The sequence below is a fragment of the Melopsittacus undulatus genome, chromosome 2, assembly GCF_012275295.1.
Source record: "Melopsittacus undulatus isolate bMelUnd1 chromosome 2, bMelUnd1.mat.Z, whole genome shotgun sequence".
NCBI classification, from domain to species: domain Eukaryota; kingdom Metazoa; phylum Chordata; class Aves; order Psittaciformes; family Psittaculidae; genus Melopsittacus; species Melopsittacus undulatus.
In genome coordinates this window covers 2,847,276-2,868,338 of record NC_047528.1, presented here as the reverse complement: position 1 = coordinate 2,868,338, position 21,063 = coordinate 2,847,276, and the positions used below count along the sequence as shown (strand labels likewise).

Below are 21,063 nucleotides of genomic sequence, written 5' to 3'. Positions count from 1 at the left end.
GCTGGTCCAGGGAGTGATCTAGTTTTAATCTGGTGACCAAAGGCTTGTGCTTCAGCACATCTGTCAACATAAAGAATGACTGGTTTATCAGAAGAAGAAATGAATGAACTTGAGGACTGCAATGACAGGAACAGGATTAAATACGATGGCCAATGTCAATATGAATCCTTATTACAAATGTAGGAGTAATCTATTTAAAGAGACAGAAAAGTGAATTAAGATAATGTGGTGACTCACCATAAGATATCACTGTAGGCATCAAACCTCCTAAATGTATTTCCAGTAGAGGAAAGGAAAATAGTAATGTCTTCATGCCAGGCAATAGCAGACTATACTAGATAGTAACTACACTACCTAGTTACTGATAGAAGAAAAGAGAAAGCACATCAGGTGCAGAGGAGCATCACTTAGATGGGAGGGATGAATGGGAGCTTACAACATCAGTAGGGACATAAACTGGTTAACTCACCCAGCCTAACAAAACAGTGGCTGGGTGGAACACAACTGCTCACCATGGACAAAGGGACAAGGACAAAAGAGAACTAAAGGATAATCCTGACAAAAGAATACATATAAACTAACCCTAGCTAACCGTGGGCTGGAATTGAGAGTAAAGCTTCCCACTGAAGAGATGTTTCCCACTGCTTCCCAACAGACCTGGGTAGCACAATGAACCCATCTGCTTTCAGGATGAAGCTCAGTAAGCTTAAAAGGCAGATTATATGATGTGGTGGCCTGTCACAGCAATAAACCAGACTATGGCCACAAAGGTTATACATGGTACTGGGTAAAGTGCTAAATCAATGTCAATTTACCTAATCATGATAAATGCAGTGTGTGACTGACCTTACAAAAGTTCCTAAGTCTTTCAAGAGTGTTTTACTGCAAATCATTGATCCAAGATTCCGTTTTATTCATTGACAGAGTGCCAGGCAGTACCAGAACTAAATCAAATTTATGCAAAACATCACTTCTACAAGCCTCTGTCTACAGCTGTGTGAAGGTTAGACCACATCTGCACCCTGCTCTACAAATACAGCAGCAGAATCTGACAAGTCTTTTAGACAATTCATGTACATTCAATCAGATTCCTAAAAGTCAGGGTCATCATTCCAGTGTCCTCAACATAAAAAGGTCATGGAACTGTTGGAACAAGTCCAGAGGAGGCCACGAGGATGAGCAGGGGATGGAGCAGCTCCTGTATGGAGCCAGGCTGAGAACATTGGGGTTGTTGAGCCTGGAGAAGAGAAGCTGTGTGGAGACCTCAGAGCAGCTTCCAGTGTCTGAAGGGGGCTACAGCAATGCTGGAGAGGGGCTCTTCATCAGGGACTGCAGTGATAGGACAAGGGGTGATGAGTTCAGACTGAAACAGGGGAAGTTCAGTTAGATACAAGGAAGAAGTTCTTTACTGTTAGGGTGTTGAGACACTGGCACAGGGTGCCCAGAGAAGTGGTAAATGCTCCATCCCTGGCAGTGTTCAAGACCAGGCTGGATAGAGGGGCTTGGAGCAACCTGACTAGTGTGAGGTGTCCCTGCCCATGGCAGGGGGTTGGAACTGGATGATCTTAAGGTCCTTTCCAACCCAAGCCAGTCTGGGATTCTATGGAAAAAAAATAATGCATATCATCATAAATGCACAAAGATCTGTCCAAAAAGTGACCACCTCAAAGACAAGAAACAAACTTAGAGAGGAAATAGTATTTACAGGCAAACACAGGCACAATAATGTGCTTAATGGTATACAGACAGCTTGGTACAGATAGTGCACCAATTTGAAAGACCTTACTTTCATCAAGTTTCTATTTCCCCACATATGTAGTTAATTCTACTTTAGAAAGTCATTTCTGTAATAAATGTGGATAGGAAGTCAAAAGGATAAAACTAGAGAAGTGGTAAATAGGTCCAGTTGTAACGGAACATGGTCATAAGGATACAATACACAGGATGTGGAAACACCAGGAAGACAATACAGGAGTTAGAATATAGGTGATGTTTTCAGAGAGAGAAGAAAAGTCCTTTTATAAAAGGAAGCAAAAATTATCAGCTTCAGCTTTTCACAAGGTGACCAAGGTGATTTACACAGTGTTAAGAGACCCCTTCTCTAAGGTTTGTACACAGAATGTGCGAGAGATTTACCAACAGTAAGGATCTTTTTAAGTGTTAAAATGCTCTTCCTCCCTCTATCAAATGAATACAGAGTTTTCACTCTGCTTGGGTTTCTATAAGACTCAAACCCAAGAGAGACATAAGTTACATTCCTGCAGTTAAGAAGTTGACTCTACATTAAAAGTTCATTTGAAATCAGAACTAACAAACACGATATTCATTACAGTTTTCAGCCTCCCTTTAGGGACAACTGCACCTCACTGTGATGCAGGAGAAAGGAAAGTAGCAAGTATTTCCTAAACCAGACACCTAAGGACTAAAATATCCCTTTAAGTAAAGCAAACAAACAAGATTCTGAGGCTGAAAACCTCAGATTCATTGTGTGGGTGTCGTGGTGCTCAGCACAGTCAGTTTTAGTGCACTTTCTGGCTCATGGAGCTATTCCTTGTTCCATCACTGCATGAAGAAAATCAAAATAATGATATAACAAAGCCTATCAGACGGCATCATGCAGAACTTGAATCATATCTGAAAGCAGCCAGAAGGATAAGGTATTATCTCTCATGTGTTTTGTTTCTGGAATCATCTCAAGCAGCTCTGATGCGAACTACAAATCATTACTGGAGGATTTACCATTAAAGCAATGGTGAAACAACACAGTTCATGCACATTTGAGAGTATAACCATCTACCATTAGGTATCCCCCCTTTTAAAGAAAGATTCTTCGCTTGGAAGGATCTCCAGGGATATAAAACCAAAGATGAACACCCACAGAGAAAAATAACTTAAAAACTGGAGAATCTCCAATATGCCCTTATAAAAACCAAAGAATGGGTTGGGTTGGAAAGTACCTTAAGATAACCCAGTTCCAACCCCCTGCAATGGGACACCTCACACTAAACCATGGGACCCAAGGCTCTGTCCAACCTGGCCTTGAACACTGCCAGGGATGGAGCATTCACCACTTCTTTGGGCACCCTGTGCCAGTGCCTCCCCATCCTCACAGTAAAGAATGAGACTCTCATTCAAATTAAAGTGGCAGTTCTCAATACAAGAAGTTACTAACTCACTTATCACAGCGTTTTAAGTGTCAGCAGCGGAATTAATGTGAATCAAATCCAACAAGTTGCCATCCAGTGTATGCTATATATTATCAGGAACAACTAAGCCAGAGCCTAGAGCAGGTTTGTATCATTGATGTTTCAAATACAAGCACTTCACGATAGTTCAGAGGACCCAACTTCACAGAATGAGCTGGTTTGGTCACTGAATTCAATCTTGTGCTGGTTTTGCTTAAGGCTTATCACCAGGAGGGCAGCAGAGCAATTAGATTCTCCTTTCCACCAGCCATTTTTAATATCTTCTACTTCAAAGCATACAACAACTGCACTTCAGAGTGTCAGGAAATGAAAACTCCTGTCTTCATTTCATATTTCAGAAGGACCTCAAGGGGAGAAAATCGAGTCATCCCAATGGGAATTCTGCCAATGTGTAATTACTAAACTCCCTACTCGCAAATGTGCACGAAGGATCAATATAAACTTCCTGTTACTCAGCGAAATGCAAGACTCTTGCTCCAGGCTGGAGCAATGGACCAACGCTGACTTCAAAACCAAACACAAACCCATAAAAAATGGGCTCAGGGGAGTGTTTAAAATGCTTATTTTTAAGCTGCAGAAGCAGTTTCTTACCTCCTGCAATTCTCTTTTCCAAACTCTAAGCAAGACTTGATTTTGTTTATCTGGACATTAACTGAGGTTTGCACCATCAGCAGTTCAGCTGCAGCTCGTATCAGCCACCACACTTCTAATAGGAAAAATACTGAAGGAAACAAATAGTGAAGCAATTACTGATCTGCAAAATCTATATGAAAGCTTTCTGAAGAACTGTGCAAATGGGTGCAACAAGTAACACTTCAAATTAATGGGTTATTAGAAGGGACTGTGAGATCTCTCTGGGTATTTAAAATCAGAAAGCTAAAGAGCAAGTTCACTTAGAGCATAGGAATCATTTAAAGGTATTAAACCAACTAAAAGGTAGATAAAAAGGTAGATTTTCAGGTTGGATAGAAGGAAGTTCCTCCCTGGGAGGGTGCTGAGGTGCTGGCACAGGGTGCCCAGAGAAGCTGTGGCTGCCCCATCCCTGGCAGTGTTCAAGGCCAGGTTGGACACAGGGGCTTGGAGCAGCTGCTCCAGTGGAAGGGGTCCCTGCCCATGGCAGGGGTTGGAGCTGGAGGAGCTTTAAGGTCCCTTCCAACCCAAACCAGGCTGGGATTCTATGATAAACCACAGAAATATGTGATAGTGAGTACATTACAAAGGAATGCTGCATTAATGCTCTGTATGGATGCTGGCATACTATTAAGGGAAGAACTATAAGGGACAAATGAGATGGAAGATGCAGATACAGCAAGCAGGAGCACTACAAAGGAAAAGGAAGATCTTGAAAAACAAGAGCAGTTACCTAATTCTTGGCTAGGCAGCAGCTAGAGTAAAGCACCATGGAATCCAACAGATTTACACGAGGGAAGGATTAAGAAAGCTGTTTGTATTACCAAAGAGCAGCATTCTGATCAGCTCTAACACGCTGAAACAAGGAAAAGGGAAGTTTAGGTAGAATGTCTAGAAATCAAGTTTATTTGGCAGCAGCAACATCCCTAGTAGATTCCCTGAATCCTTGGAAGAGGTTCAAACATGCTGTAAGACACAGGAAGAAAACAATCCACCATGGGCAAAGAAAGGAAGCAAAGGAGGCCAGAACACAGCCTCCTCCTCTGTGCTAGCACCAACACAGATGCATACCACCAGTGTGAGCACACTGTGTTCCAGCCCCAGCCGCACCAGAGCTGCTTCCAGTAAGTCAAAGTGCTGGGACAAGGCCAAGAAAAGTAAAGGCAGCATCACTGCTGCAGAGCTGCTGGCCAACCAGAAGGAGTTAAGAGTTTGAAGGCAGCGTGCAGGGAAGTGCTTCTACATCTGCTAAGCTGCTTCTCACTTGGTAGGACTCCCATTTCATGAGACCTCACCTGGAGCACTGTGTGCAGTTCTGGTGTCCTCAGCATAAAAAGGACATGGAACTGTTGGAACAAGTCCAGAGGAGGCCACAAGGATGAGCAGGGGCTGGAGCAGCTCCTGTATGGAGCCAGGCTGAGAACACTGGGGCTGTTGAGCCTGGAGAAGAGAAGCTGCATGGAGACCTCAGAGCAGCTTCCAGTGTCTGAAGGGGGCCTGTAGGGATGCTGGGGAGGGACTATTCATTAGGGACTATAGCGACAGGACAAGGAATGACGTGTTGAAACTGAAACAGGGGAAGTTCAGGTTAGATATAAGGACAAATCTCTTGCCTGTGAGGGTGCTGAGGCACTGGCACAGGGTGCCCAGAGAAGCTGTGTCTGCCCCATCCCTGGCAGTGCTCAAGGCCAGGTTGGACACAGGGGCTTGGAGCAGCTGCTCCAGTGGAAGGGGTCCCTGCCTGTGGCAATGGTTGGAGCTGGATGATCTTAAGGTCCTTTCCATCCCAAACCAGCCTGTGATTCTATAATTCTGTGTATGCCAATACCCTTCTGAAGAGGGAAACCACTTCAGTGATTTACTAGATTGTGGAGGGATAATAAGGGAGTTTTAGGAACAGAGAGATGAATAATTAACAGAACAATTTGAGTTTTATTCCCAGTGCTCATTTATGAGTGGTTCAACACACTGTGTCAAACAATACGTTCTGGCCTTTCACACTTTATATACCAGCTGCAGAACGTATTCCTCTGGCATTCATCATGCAAGTTCAGTTAATATTTGTGGAGCTAATACATCCTTTGATGACAGTATTTTCTGTTACATTTTTGTGCTTCAAAACAATCAGAAGGTGATTAAGAAGCAAAGCTCTCGCCACTCCTGCCTAACAAAACACACACAAGAAAGCTCACATTAAACCTGTGAAGTGTGGGTGTATTTTCTAATGCCCAAATCTCTTTGGTATGCACCTCTTACAAAAGCATTTATTGAACTGCTTCTGAACTGCCCCAGGTTATGATTAAGAGATCTTTTCCTTTACCATGAACTCCTCTGCAAAGTGCTTTGCTACTGTGGAGTAAAGACACTCAAATATAAGAATGTAAGGAGACTGTACTAACACTGACTTTGCTTCTTATGTATAGTACACTAAAAATAACTGAGTGAAAGTTAATAGTACACAAATCCAAATTTTAAAGCTCCACACCTTTCTTCATAATAAACTGATTTCCTGCAACCCCAGAATTCCAACATTTGTGTTCACAATGCAGATTTAAACTAAGATGGTGAAACATTCATTGATTGGCTAAGACGTTTTTTGCTCTTAGAATCATAGAATAGTCAGGGTTGGAAAGGACCTTAAGATCATCCAGTTCCAACCCCCCTGCCATGGGCAGGGACACCTCACACTAAACCATGGCACCCAAGGCTCTGTCCAACCTGGCCTTGAACACTGCCAGGGATGGAGCATTCAGAACCTCCCTGGGCAACCCATTCCAGTGCCTCAGCACCCTCACAGTAAAGAGCTTCTTCCTTATCTCCAATCTAAACCTCTGCTGTTTAAGTTTCAACCCATTACCCCTTGTCCTATCACTACAGTCCCTAATGAAGAGTCCCTCTCCAGCATCCCTGTAGGCCCCCTTCAGATACTGGAAGCTGCTCTGAGGTCTCCACACAGCTTCTCTTCTCCAGGCTCAACAGCCCCAACTTTCTCAGCCTGTCTCCATACAGGAGCTGCTCCAGCCCCTGCTCATCCTCATGGCCTCCTCTGGACTTGTTCCAACAGCTCCATGTCCTTCTGATGTTGAGGACATTAAAACTGCACACAATGCTTCAGGTGAGGTCTCACAAGAGCAGAGGGGCAGGATCACCTCCTTGCAGTGTCTGAGCAATCTTCTGTGTACTTATCCTTGCAAGAAGAGGTCAGGCTACAAGAAGGTGACTGAGTCACAAATAAACCTGCATAAAACTGAAGCCAGGACTTTGAAACGCAGTCCTAGTCCATCCTTACCTGCCACAAGAAACATGAATGAGTTTAGGATTACATCTCTCAGAAATGAAGCTTCAGAGTAGAAAATACATCAGAGTAAGAACTGGATGCTCTCCAGAAATGATTTTGTTACCTGTTCATAGAATCACAGAATAGTTAAGGTTGGAAAGGACCTTAAGGTCATCCAGTTCCAACCCCCTGCCATGGGCAGGGACACCGCACACTAAATCATGTCACATTGTGTTTAGTGTAATGGAGTCTTCTTCCTCCTCCTGGAGTTCTTAAAGGCTATCACAAATGAAGACAAACTGTCTAAAGACCCAGAACTTGGCTTGATGGGGATCTTTCAAGGATGTCTGATTCCTTTTGAAGCCTTTCAGGAGTGAAATCTGAGATCTGCATGAGGTGCTGTTCCTCAGAAAAGGGCTCATAGGGCAGATTACAAAATGCAGAGGGCCAGCTACGAAGCTTAATAGATAGTTATGACAGCAGTTGCAAGGGAAATACTCTGAGGTGAAGGGCCAGAACAAAGACAGCAACAACAGCTAAATCAAAAGCCATGTTCCCCACTTTTGAAGCCAGTTTTACTATGTCTATCACACCTATGTCTGTCACAAGTGCAGGGGATTCTGTAGCATTAATAAGTGGGCTTTGGGTTTTGAAAGGACCACTGCATGAAAAAACAACAGTATTTAAGGATGGAGCAAAGGTTGGACTTGACTATCCTAAAGGTCTTTTCCAACCCAGTTGATTCTATGATTCTACGTAACAAAAGCACTAGAATCTACTCTTGGCCATATATTGAGATTGAGGAAGGCAGCCTGGATAAATAAGATAGCACACAGCTCATTTACAGGCCATTTAATTCCCAATCCAATACATCCTCAATTAACTGAACTACAAGGAATAAACTTGCATTACCATTAGCTCAGATTCCATCCTGTCATATTTTAATGGTGATTTCCTAGAGTGTGGGAAGCCATATGGAAAAGCAGGCCTAATTTCCCTGATAAACATGCACCTAAGATGATAGCAAGCAGCACAATTACTTTGAAGTACACCTGGAAGGGTTTTGCAAGTAAATTTCAAGTAAAAACAGTTGAGATAGGCAAATCATTTGAAATATCAAATCTCAAAAGCTCACTAAAAGCAAGTGCTTACAGCTGGAAAATGCAATCAAAGTCTAAAGAGATTAGGCTGAAATGATGTAAAGTTAGAATATTACATGCAATAAGCTTGTTGTTCAGGGGCAGATTTGCTTCTATTAGAACCTTTACTGGAAAACAAACTAAAACTTATTTCAAATGTTATTTTAAGGCAGGTGGATGATGTCAGACTGGAAGGAAAAAGCTGAGATGGAGAAGTTCACTCTTCAACCACTAAGCACTGACCAATATGGTGTTATAGTGATCATCCATTTAACTTCCATCATATTTAATTCCCTCCAACCTTTCTTATTCAGTGCTGCTGTCAGCATCCTGCCTTCCTATGCAGTGTCTGCAACAACTCCTCTAAACCTAAGGACCTGTCCAGAGCAGAAAGCACAGCTTGTGGATGCTGGCAGTATTGAGCTAGTGGGGTACACCCAGCCCAGCATCAGGGAGTCCTCACCACAAACAGGGATACCAACTCGAGGCACAGCAATCTGTGGGTATCATCTCAGAGGCTCTGGTAGGACTCTTCCAGACACTGTGCAGTGCATATGAGAGCTGAGCATTCAGGGAGACCAATATGCTCACTGGAGGGTGGGTAGCAGAGCATAAAGTCTGTCAGTGCTCCCTTCTAGGTACCTGCATCTTCAGTTTAGAGTAGCCTTTCTTCAAAATCCAGTTCTTGCTCCTTATCAGTGTGGATTTGCCCTGGATGTCCAGAGCAATTCAAGTATCTCCTGCCAGTCTTTTGCATTTTGCCTTATTTGGATGGTAGGAAATTAAAGGCAAGATGTAGCGTGACAAATGTAATGCACGTGGGGATAATGAAACTAGATAGCAACCACAGCCAGATTCAGATACACAGCAACCAAACACTGCCTCAAACACTGGCTGGTGACATTCCCCCTCTTAGCAGCAGTACTAACAGAAAAGCCCATCTTGTCACTACCTTTTTTGGCAGGTCTGCAACTTCCAACTCCCAACTCTATCCTTTAGTCACTGTCCAGCTGTCATTTCAAGACAACTTTCTTGTTCTTGCTTGAAACATGAGAAGAAAGCTATTAATCTAGAGGGGAAATGAAGCTTCTTCACAATAGAAGTAATATCTGAGTCCAAATCTTGAGTATCTCACAGTCTAAACCAAATTCAGGAAGAGATATAAAATACATTGATGGTTGAGGCTTTAAGACAAGCTGAGAAAGTTGGGGCTGCTCAGCCTGGAGAAGAGAAGCTGCGTGGAGACCTCAGAGCAGCTTCCAGTGTCTGAAGGGGGCTACAAGGATGCTGGGGAGGGACTATTCATTAGGGACTGCAGTGATAGGACAAGGGGTGATGGGTTCAGACTGAAACAGAGGATATAAGGTTGGGTATGAGGAAGAAGTTGGATATAAGGCAGAAGTTCTTTACTGTGAGGGTGCTGAGGCACTGGAATGGGTTGCCCAGGGAGGTTGTGAATGCTCCATCCCTGGCAATGTTCAAGGCCAGGTTGGACAGAGCCTTGGGTGCCATGGTTTAGTGTGAGGTGTCCCTGCCCATGGCAGGGGGTTGGAACTGGATGATCTTAAGGTCCTTTCCAACCCTAAGTATACCATTGATTCTATGATTTTTGTTGTAAATATAACTTAATATAGTACCTACACAATGGCAGTTCATGAGGTTGGTGACAAGGTTCAGGCAGGAGTAAGTTTGGCCAAATAATGGTATGAAACAGTCAAAACACATACAGAAAATCAACCAAGTTCCCAGCACAAATGATGGCTTAAGATTGGCAGAGGGAAAACATTCAGAAGACAGGTTTGAGAAAGATGATAAAGCTCAGTAAATGCAGGGGGGAAAGAAGTTAATACAAAAGCCATGTGGAAATCAGCATGGAAGAGTTTAAAGACAGGAAAAAGAACTGAAGAGCTTGGAATGGAATGTGCTTAGGAAAGGGAAATAGCTTCAAAGTGTTTCTCTGCAGAGAAATTAAATGGGACAGATTCAAGAGTTCTATGATTTGAGTCCTGAGCTGATGTTAGCCATTGTGCTGAAGACTGTATCCAGAGGGGCCCCACAGGAAGATGAAACTTAGGCCTTGAAACATTTAACAGGCACCAAACCCCAAAGCTCCAAGTGAAAAGCAACTGTGATATCACAGATCACAAAGCCATAGCAGCTTGTGCAAGGGAACGAAAACAACATCTGCTGTATGATTTCACTACCAGGGTGCACTTCCCTGCTGCCTTCTGAGGCATTTACACAATTCAATGGAGCCGATTCTTGTTATAGATGCGCTCACCAGCATGATGAGCATACAAACTGGCAATGCTCATCTGGTATTTACTCTGCTACTTGTGAAGCAAAATATTACCTGGAGGAACTCTCAGTTTATGTATTTTAGATTAAATACGTGTTTAATCATAGGATGGTTTGTGTTGGAAGGGACCTTAAAGCTCCTCCAGTTCCAACCCCTGCCACAAGCAGTGGCACCTTCCACTAGAGCAGCTGCTCCAAGCCCCTGTGTCCAACCTGGCCTTGAGCACTGCCAGGGATGGGGCAGCCACAGCTTCTCTGGGCACCCTGTGCCAGCGCCTCAGCACCCTCCCAGGGAACAGCTTCTGCCTCAGAGCTCAGCTCAGTCTCCAAATTGTCCAAAGCCCATCACCAGAGAACTGCATTTTACATAGAAGAAACATCTACTGTTAAGCAGATGCTCCGTTCCCCATGTCTTTTTCTTCATTCTCAGCTTTCCTGCCTACAGAAGGACACACCTTGCCTTCTCATAGCCAAAAGTCAGTCTCAAACTAACAACCTGAAGCTTGTCCAGCTGAACCAGCTCACACTCTTGTCTCCTCCAGCTCCTGTGGTTAGAGAGAAGAATCAAGGCAAAGTTGTCTGGACTAGGCTGGAAGGGTAAATACCCTCTTGCTTACAAAGTGAGCTAGAGAGCCTTAAGAGAAACACATTCTGCACACATCATTCCAGGGGCACTCCAAGGACACTGGATTTGGCAAACAAGCCCAAAGGAACCAAGGGATAACGCAAACCCAAATAAGAGCCCCAGGACACAGCTGGGCAACAGATACACTGCAGAGCACTAGTCCCAACTTTGAAATAAAGCTTGGAATTTCCTTCAGGAAAACTCTGCAGGTTGAGTCATCAGCTGCTGGGAAGGCAATGATGAACTGGAGAGGAAGGCTGGGAAAGGGCACAAAGGGTGAATCTCCCACTGGGAATAACAGGAAGGCTACTTCTGCCTCCCAAAGTACATGCTCTGCAGTGGTCAATGGAACTTACTGTAAAGTAGATAATGACCCTGCAGACACTGTGCTGATCACTTAGAAGATATCTACATGGGATATTCAGATCTATTGACAGTAAAAGACTGACACCAAAGCAGGGCTGCACTGTGGTTTCTGGAGTTGTAACATCATCTAGAAACTTCTCCCTTTCTGACACCTTCCCTCCTTCATTGTAGTACTTCCACAACCAAGGGATAACCAAGCACTTTGAGTCATGCAGCAGCTCAGCTTCTCTGCTATGGGAGTGAAAAAAGGCTGGAATTAATGAGGCTGGTATAAAGAGCCCACAAACAGAAAACTCAAAGCAAAGATAGGTGGCTTTGCCCTGATAGCCACTTGTAAATGAGTTCCCTTCTAGCATTTGGTACATTAAGAATATGTACCAATAATACTGGGTTTTGGTACATATTCTGAAGTAAAAGAATTCTTCTTATTTCCTTAACCTTTCACAATCCATGAACTTTCCTATGATCCTCTTTAGGTTTTTAAGATGGAGAAACAGTTCAGTGTCTTTGTGTTGGAAGGAACCTTAAAGCTCATCCAGTTCCAACCCCTGTCACGGGCAGGGACCCCTTCCACTAGAGCAGAGTGCTCCAAGCCCTGTGTCCAACCTGGCCTTGAACACTGCCAGGGATGGGGCAGCCACAGCTTCTCTGGGCACCCTGTGCCAGTGCCTCAGCACCCTCCCAGGGAACAGCTTCTGCCTAAGAGCTCAGCTCAGTCTCCCCTCTCTTGGGTAGGTTCAAGCCATTCCCCTTGGCCTGGCCCTCCAGGCCCTTGTCCCAAGCCCCTCTCCAGCTTTCCTGCAGCCCCTTTAGGCACTGGAGCTGCTCTCAGCTCTCCCCTTCAGGAGCCTTCTCTTGTCCAGGCTGTCCCACCCCAGCTCTCTCAGCCTGGCTCCAGAGCAGAGCTGCTCCAGCCCTCACAGCATCACCAGACCAGCTCAAACAGCTCCACTTCCTTCTTACACTGCATGCATTGCAAGATGCACCAACCATGCACTACTGAGCTGCTGGGACTGGAGACAACTCCCAGAGCTCCTTTGAACATTTCTGCAGTGATTATTAAACCTTCCTTTTGTTTAAAACACATCTTCCCAAGCCATCTGTGAAAGGCTCCAGCAAATACGGAATTACATGATTTATGTAGTTTCAGGCACACAGAAAGACACAACAATGCCCAGACTAAAGAGATGTTTGTCTTTCAATTATGACAACAGTTGCTTTTATCTCTGAGTAAAGGCTTACTTAAAGGCAGTTAAAAGTCAGCAGTGTTCCTTCACCCTTATTCCAGAGTTAAAGGTGAGAGACACAAATAGACAACTCACAACCAGTTTATTACTATAGGAAAATATAGAGATACTAACAGATACAGTAAAGGATACTTCTGATGTTTGCTTATCTTACCAACCCCAAGGACCCTGTGAGGACCATCAGGAAACCAGCTCTGATGATCATCATGGCAGTGCAAGGTGGCAGGCTCAACCTTAGCAGGCATCACCACGAAGGCAGCATTAACCCTGGGTGGTGAGGTTCTGCCTCCCCGCATCGCATGAGGCTCAGGCTTCTACCCTAGCAAAGACACACACTCATTCCAATGCAGGGGCCAGCCTATGTTGGAAGAAGTGGCCAGCAATATCCACAAAGGTCTCTAAGGGTCGACTAAAGTGGAGCTTTCTGGGTAGGAACCAAAGCTGGACTTTCTGGGAAGCAGCTGAAGCGGACAAACAGTTCTCTATCTTTGCATGTTTCACCAGGGACCATTATCTATTGTTCCTGACACAACCCTCATTTATTTTACACTAATCTTCCTATTCCCAGCTGCAAATGTATCTTCTGCACATTTCTACCATGTAACACATAAACCTGTCTGCCTTAGTCTGTACACAAGCAAAATGCAGTTGTCCAAATGCTACTGCTCTGTTACCATTTGCAGTGGCAGATATCCAACTGCCAGCTGTACAAGTGCTGAATATGAAGCACCAACTGTGGAGTAATCACTTTGTTAAACTGTATTTATGGATTTTATTGTCACTTAGAAACTAAACAAGTATTAGTAAACATGCATGAGGTCCATTGCCACAGTGCCCATCAAGTTTTAAGCATATCCATAACATGATGGATAAATGAGAACTGTTGATCGGACAAATCACAGAATCATAGAATCAACTGGGTTGGAAAAGCCCTTTAAGCTCATCCAGTCCAACCATTGTGTTCCAGGCCCTGCACCAGCTCCATTGCCCTTCTCTGACCCTGTTTCAACACTTCAATGTTCCTCTTGTAAGCTGAATACAGGATTCAAGATGCAGCCTCACCAGTGCCCAGTCCAGTGGGACAATCACTACCCTGGTCCTGCTGTCTATGCTATTGTTGATACAGGCCAGGATGCCATAGACTTTCCAAAAGCCTCTGACCCTGGCTTTCAATGTGATCTAAGCTGTGATGAGATGAAAGTTAAAGCTGGATTAGAAAATGGCAAAGAGACGAAAAGAAAAGGAAGAATTAAATTAAAAAATAACCATTAACTGAGGCAAAATGTATCAAAACACTGCCACAAGATTATCTTCAGACTTAAGTATATACATTTACAACCTGGAAGGGAAACAATGCAACAATATTTGCCACTGACTCAAAATCACATAGAATCATTAAATAAGAAAGCATGACAGCAGAGACCATCTGTCTGGCTTTCTCCTCTGTATTATACTCTGAAGGGCGGAATTCTTCTTTCAACTTCTTTTGTCTGCAGCACAAAAAGCAAGCTTGAAGTGCTCATCTTAAGAAGCATCCCACAGCTGAGCATTGCTCTGAACACCCCACTCCGCTTTACAGCCATCAGCAATTTGATGAATGTTCCCTTTACCTTTTCACCCTTATTGTTCCCTATTTTGAGGAGGCTTCCTCAAGGAATCAGGTAAGGTAAGCGAGGATGGGGCTGCCTGAAGTCAGTTCATTAAAGTTACACACTCAAACCCCTTTCAGTCTTCAAGTGAGGTTGTGACATCGTCTTCTCTTAAGTCACACTTCAGAGCTCATCTGTGTCATGATGTGACTTCAATTCAGCCACGCAGTTGGTCTGATCACACCCAATTAATCCTGATGCTTCTTCCTTCACCTGCCACTTTATTAGTGAAAGGACAGAGCTCTTGAAGGCAGAGCTGGCTTTACTTAAGTCACACTCACAGTACCCAGCCCAAGCCTGCGGCTGCTTTCCAACGCCTCTGGCAAAAGAGGACAAATACAGCAGGATGCCCAGGAGGAAGAGGTGACAGTACATATGTAGCACTTAAAATTCAGTATTAATGACTTTATTTTGTCTTTAAGTACATTTTACAAGTTGTTAAATTACAAAGTAACGATCCCTGTGCAAAACAGAGACCTGTGCACCTTTGATAGCTGTCTTTTTTGAGCCAAGTTTGGAAACAAAACCCAGTACTTTTGTGTCACTGTTCACAATGTAGAGAATTTCTGGATGCAGTCTATGGATGAATGAGATATCTCACAACACAGGTAACCTCATCTCAATCTTAGCTCTTGAGTACAAATAGGAAGGATTAGTGAAGAGCAGCAGAAGTGGACAGAAACATGGGCAGTTTCTCATGATCTGTTGGGATTTTTCCCTAAATAAGGGTCCCATAAGAGCACAAATACTAGTTTACCAGAGCACTAATGAACACAAAGAGCAATGGATTTAACTGTGGCAATGAAGCTGTTGGACAGTCCAGAGGAGGCCAGGAGGATGATCAGGGGCTGGGAGCACCTCCTGTAGGAAGACAGACTGAGAAAGTCAGGGCTGTTCAGCCTGGAGAAGAGAAGCTGCATGGACACCTCAGAGCAGCTTCCAGTGTCTGAAGGGGGCTACAAGGATGCTGGGGAGGAAGTCTTCATCAAGGACTCAGTGACAGGACAGGAAGTGATGGGTTCAGACTGAAACAGGGGAAGTTCAGGTTAGATATAAGGAGGAAGCTCTTTCCTGTGAGGGTGCTGAGGCACTGGCACAAGGTGCCCATAGAAGCTGTAACTGCCCCTTCCCTGGCAGTGTTCAAGGCCAGGTTGGACAGAGCCTCGGAAGACATGTTCTAGTGCAAGGCATCCCTGCCCATGGCAGGGGGTTGGAACTGGATGATGTTAAGGTCCTTTCCAACCCAAACCATTCTATGATCCTATGACAAGAAAAAGAAAGAAATCTTTTCTTAAATGAAGGCAGCAGAATGTCCTGAGCTAGCACCAGAAGCCAAGAAAGAAACTATTTCACCAGTTCCTTGAGAAGCCTGAATCTATATCCAGATGCTTGCTCCTGTAAATGCCAACATAAGCATATACTATCTCTAAAGCAGTCACGTTGTAGACAATGTGTATTACTCATGGACAATGATTGCTCAAGGCAATATTTCACACACCTGGAAGCATCCCTCAAGTCTGATCCAAACTGAAACACAGCACTTGGCTGATAACAAATGCTCCCTTACTCAGAATTATAAGCCCTCAGGTACCACACAGGGCTCCTTTAATATATTTGTTTAAGTGAATACTACTCTCTCTATTTTCAACAAAGGGAATCTATGAGGATTAGTTATATCCACTCCTCATATTCTACAAGGCAAACCCTTCTTACAGGAATGACAGGGATTGCAAGAAGGGTAAGGCACTTGCCACATCAAAACAGACCCCCAAAACTGAAGGCTCTGTGGGCTAAACTGCCCTGAAACATCAATCCTGCTAAAATAAGGAGTAAACTGTAACATTTAAGCACTTAGTGTTAAAGAAGAGCACTTACATTTGACCTTGTTCTGTTTGCTTGGGTGAGAGGATGCTGGTTTTAGCTATCATTTTTAGCAGTAGTAGTAGTAGTATGTATAGTGTGAGGCTTCCCTGCCCATGGCAGGGGGGTTGGAACTCAATCTTCAAATCTTTTCCAACCCAAACTGTTCTATGAGTCTATAATTATTATTTAGCCTAAGTTGTACAAAAGCTTGAGCAATTCAGCATACAAGCTTTTGGAGCTGGAAAAGATTAGTCAAATCCCCAAACCATCTCTACTACTTGACCTCTAGCACTCAGAAATCAATTCAGAACTCCTTTGAAACCCTGAAGAAAGGAATTACTACACTGCACAATAGGTTTGATCAGTGAGGGATGGAGGAGTTGTTTAGTGGCTTAACATAGTGTCCAAAACACATGTGGATGAGGCCCTCAGTGACATGGTTTAGTGGTGGTCTATGGCAGTGCTGGGGTAATGGTTGGGCTTGATGATCTTCAAGGTCTTTTCCAGCCTAGTAAGATAATTCTCTTCAACTGCTTTTTCCATTTCAATTGGTTAATATTGTACAGCAGGTTGTGGAGCAGTTAGTCATCCACCTCCACAAGGGAGGCAGAATGGCGAGGTGCAGGCTCAGAAAGGCAACAAAAGGCATTTTTCACTATTAAAACAAAGGAATTTGAATACAGGTCATTGTGTTCGGAGCACATAAAGAGAATGCAAATATGAAGTGCTACAAAAAGCCACCCTCACATCTCTGAATGCATACAATTGATCGGCTGCCATCACTTACACCAGCTCTTTAAGGAGGGAATGGCAAAGAAGTGCATGTAGGCTTCTGGAACACAATGTAGCAATTTGTACTAAAATTAGCATATTGCAAACAAATTGCTAAATAGCACAAAAGACTTAATTTGCACAAAAAGCTTTCAGCTTTTCTCTTCAGCCCCAAACCTAAGGAACACACAGTATTTGATTTGGACCTGCCAGTGTCCTTCAAGCATTGGGCCTCCAGTAGTTTCTTATAAATTATTTCTAGCAAACATTCAGTGCAAAAGTTTTAAATACTATAGTATTGTAGAATCATAGAATAGTTTGGGTTGGAAAGGACCTTAAGATCATCCAGTTCCAACCCCCTGCCATGGGCAGGGACACCTCACACTAAACCATGTCACTCAAGACTCTGTCCAACCTGGCCTTGAATACTGCCAGGGACGGGGCCTTTATCACTTCTTTGGGGAACCTGTGCCAGGGCCTCACCACCCTCACCATCAGCTTAACTAAGTGGTATAAGGATGGTGAGAAGTCAGAAACCAGTTTTCACTCTTCTGGGAGGTAACATTTAAAGTAACAAAGGCTGTGCCCGAGTTTTAAAAGTAGCACCATCAAAAATGACCACAATGAGAGAGACAATAAATTGTTAAACTTAATACACAGCTCAGAAAGCCAACCGTATCCTGGCTTGCATCAAAAGCAGCAGGGCGAAGGAGGTGATCCTGCCCCTCTACTCTGCTCTGGGGAGACCTCACTTGGAGCACTGTGTGCAGTTCTGGTGTCTTCAACCTAAGAAGGGCATGGAACTGTTGGAACAAGTCCAGAAGAGGGCCACTAGGATGATCAGGGGACCAATATCTGAAGGGGGACTATAGGGATGCCAGGAATGGACTCTCCACTAGGGACTGTAGTGATAGGACAAGGGGTAACAGGTTCAAACTTAAACGGGAAGTTTAGATTGGATATAAAGCAGAAATTCTTTACTGTGAGGGTGCTGAGGCACTGGAATGGGTTGCCCAGGGAGGTTGTGAATGCTCCATCCCTGGCAGTGTTCAAGGCCAGGTTGGACAGAGCCTTGGGTGCCATGGTTTAGTGTGAGTTGTCCCTGCCCATGGCAGGGGGGTTGGAACTGAATGGTCTTAAAGTCCTTTCCAACCCTACCTATTCTATGGTTCTATTTATGTATATAAATATGTATATATATATATATATATATATATATATATATATACATACTTTCTGGTTTGTTTGCCCTCTGAAGTTGAATCTCCAGTAGATTAAGGACGCCAAAAAGACACAGCAACTGACAGAAGATCACTGGGCCATACAGACCCTGACTACACTCTCAGCTCTTCTGCTAGAGGAACTAGATTGCAGGGCAACGTCTCTCATCTTCCAAAGTCATTATTAGCTACACATGAAGTATTTTAGAGGAAGTAAGGAAAGTTGTTTTATGAAACCCCTTGGTTCCTTTATGAAAGATACATTGCCAACCAACTTTTGCTGCCTAAGACTGAAATGCAGTGAGCTCATATTAGAAGTAATAAAGATAATTTCATCTGACCATAAAAGTGCAATTACAGGATTAACATTAAAGAAAATCCTATATCTTTATTGAAATTATCTACTATTAAGCTAACCCTCAGAGTGGCCTTATTTACTGTTTTGCTTTTAAACCTGGGCCATTAAAATGCTTTAATTTACAGCACAGCCCTCATACACGTTTATTTCAGTGCAACACACCAACAAACACCAAAACCTCGAGGAGGGACCAGAACTTCTACAATCAGTCCCTTCTTCTTCAGAGCACACACATCTTTCCACCTCCCACCCTTAATCTCATCTTCCTTCTGCATAATCCAGCAGCAGATGAAAAGTATCAGTTCACAAAGGCAACAATGTAGGGATTATTTCCAAAACCTGCATGCTAGCCAAATTGATCTTCACATGGGTGAAGCAACAGCGAACACTTCCTCTTCCCTGGGAGGATTAACCCACCCCTTATATTTTACCCCGAGGAAGACACAAAAATACCTATTCTGCAAAAGCCTCATTCTATTTAAGAACTTCTAAGTTTGTCTTGGTTTTAAGTGTTTCATTTTGTTCCCTCTTCAGCCCTGTCTCAGCCATAAATCTCCCCACCAACATCCTTTTCCCTTGGAGTTTCTATGCCGCCTATGCTACTGTCATTCAGATCCCGTACTCCTTCCCATTCCCACACTCAGAAACCTCTTTCACAACTATTCCTTTCAGTCCTTCACCCATGTCAGGGTTTGTAACTGGCAGCCTGGCATGGACACCCAGAACCTTCCACCTCCTGCATGCCAAGCTCTTCCAAAGCTGAAGCATCCCAGCTATGCAGAAGGACTTCTTGGATTGCCCACTCCAAGCACTTCAGGGTAGGTTAGCACCTGCACTCCAGTACTGTTTTCCTAAGGTCTTAACAGTTCAAAAGCAGCTTATCTTACACATGTGAAAGCTTTTAGGAGGACAGGGTGTCTGTCAGGTGGTAGCACATAAGTACAACTACTACACCCTTCAAAGTCACTGCCCAGGGTACAAAACCACATAAGTTTTCAGCAAAACAACAGTTATAAAGGGCTTGATCCTTTACCAGCTACTGCAATATACCCCCTTCTCAAGCACTGAATGACCCTGTAGTAAACCACCTTCTTTTATCCCTGGAGACATTCATGGCCAGGTTGGATGTGGTTCTGGGCAATGGGATCCAGTTGAGAATGACCCCGTTCATTGCAAGGAGACTGGGTTAGATGAACTCTGAAGGTGGCTTCCAACCCAGGCTGTTCTATGATTCTTCCTGCCCTAAACCGCACTGAATAGCTCTGGCTGCCTCTGTAACAGAGTTTAGAGGTTCAAACAACACCTTACTCTCTTATCAGTGCCCTGAGCTACCCTAAAAGGCCACAACCTGCAACAGAGCAACTCTTTGAGCTACTCTAACTCCCACCACCTGCAGCAAAGCAACCTGATGATGGTCAAGCCCCACCGAAGTCCAGCTGGGCAAAGATGCCTGTCCTGGATGAAGATGCCTCTTCCATACAAAGATACCTTCTCCCTCTTTGCTCTCCTTAAACACCTTCCCATGGGTTCACTGCCCATGGCTGGGTAGATACAGATACTCCCATCTCACAGGGACCAGAGCTGCAGACCCACAGCACAAACAACCCAAGTACAGTTGGGTTTACCCATCCATAGTGCCACACAACCACCCCTACCGCAGCACCGAGCCCCCCAAAACCCACTTCACCCCACATCAGCTGCCCCTTCACACCTCCCCATAGCCCTGAACACCCTCCTCCTGCCCCACCGCAGGGATGGAGGGACCCAAACAACACACGGGGACAGAGGAACCCACACCACCCCCTCCTTAAGACACGGATTTCAGGAGGAAGGAGACAGGAAAACACCCATTTCCACCCACCGGCGCTGGCTAAAGGGCAGGGGCCCCGTTACCCCGTTGCTTGCCCCACTGAGGGAATAGGGCCATGGAACAAGGGGGGGGGGATTCCCTGTTTTGGGGCCTAGTGAAGGCACAGAGGGCTAGAGGAGGGGGGGGAACTGAAGCAGCGGCAGGACGGGGCGGCCACTCACAGAACTCGGCGATGTAGTAGGAGACGGCGTAGTTCTCCTCGCACCACTCCAAGGTGGAGGTCGGAGGGCCCCAGTAACCCTGCCGGTCAGCGGCCGGAGCCATGGCTGCGTCCACCTCAGGCCGTAAGGGGAAGGGAAGGAGCAGGGCACCGGGCCCGGAGAGCGGCGGCTGCGGGCGGGGACGGCACTAGGCCCGCCTCTGTCGGGGAGGAGCCGCCGCGGAGGGGAGCGGGGCCTGTGGGGTTGCTATGGTGACGGGCTGCGGCCTGCGGGCCGAGGGGGGGGAACACATGGAAAGGGGGAAATATCGAGGTGAAAAAGGAGGATTTAGGGGAAATTTAAGTGGAGAGAGCGGTTTTATGGCTCTGAGGGTCCGCTCTGTC

General features: G+C 44.7%; 1 protein-coding gene across 1 annotated transcript in view; it reads right to left on the bottom strand.

The window, feature by feature from the left end:
- ACER3 (alkaline ceramidase 3) overlaps positions 1-20,853 on the bottom strand; it is a 58,787-nt gene extending 37,934 nt beyond the window's left edge. The window contains exon 1 of the mRNA XM_034059999.1: positions 20,681-20,853. Coding sequence (XP_033915890.1) covers positions 20,681-20,783 — 103 coding nt within the window. The 5' untranslated portion in view covers positions 20,784-20,853. The remainder of the gene's footprint in view (positions 1-20,680) is intronic.
- Positions 20,854-21,063: the final 210 nt, after the last annotated feature.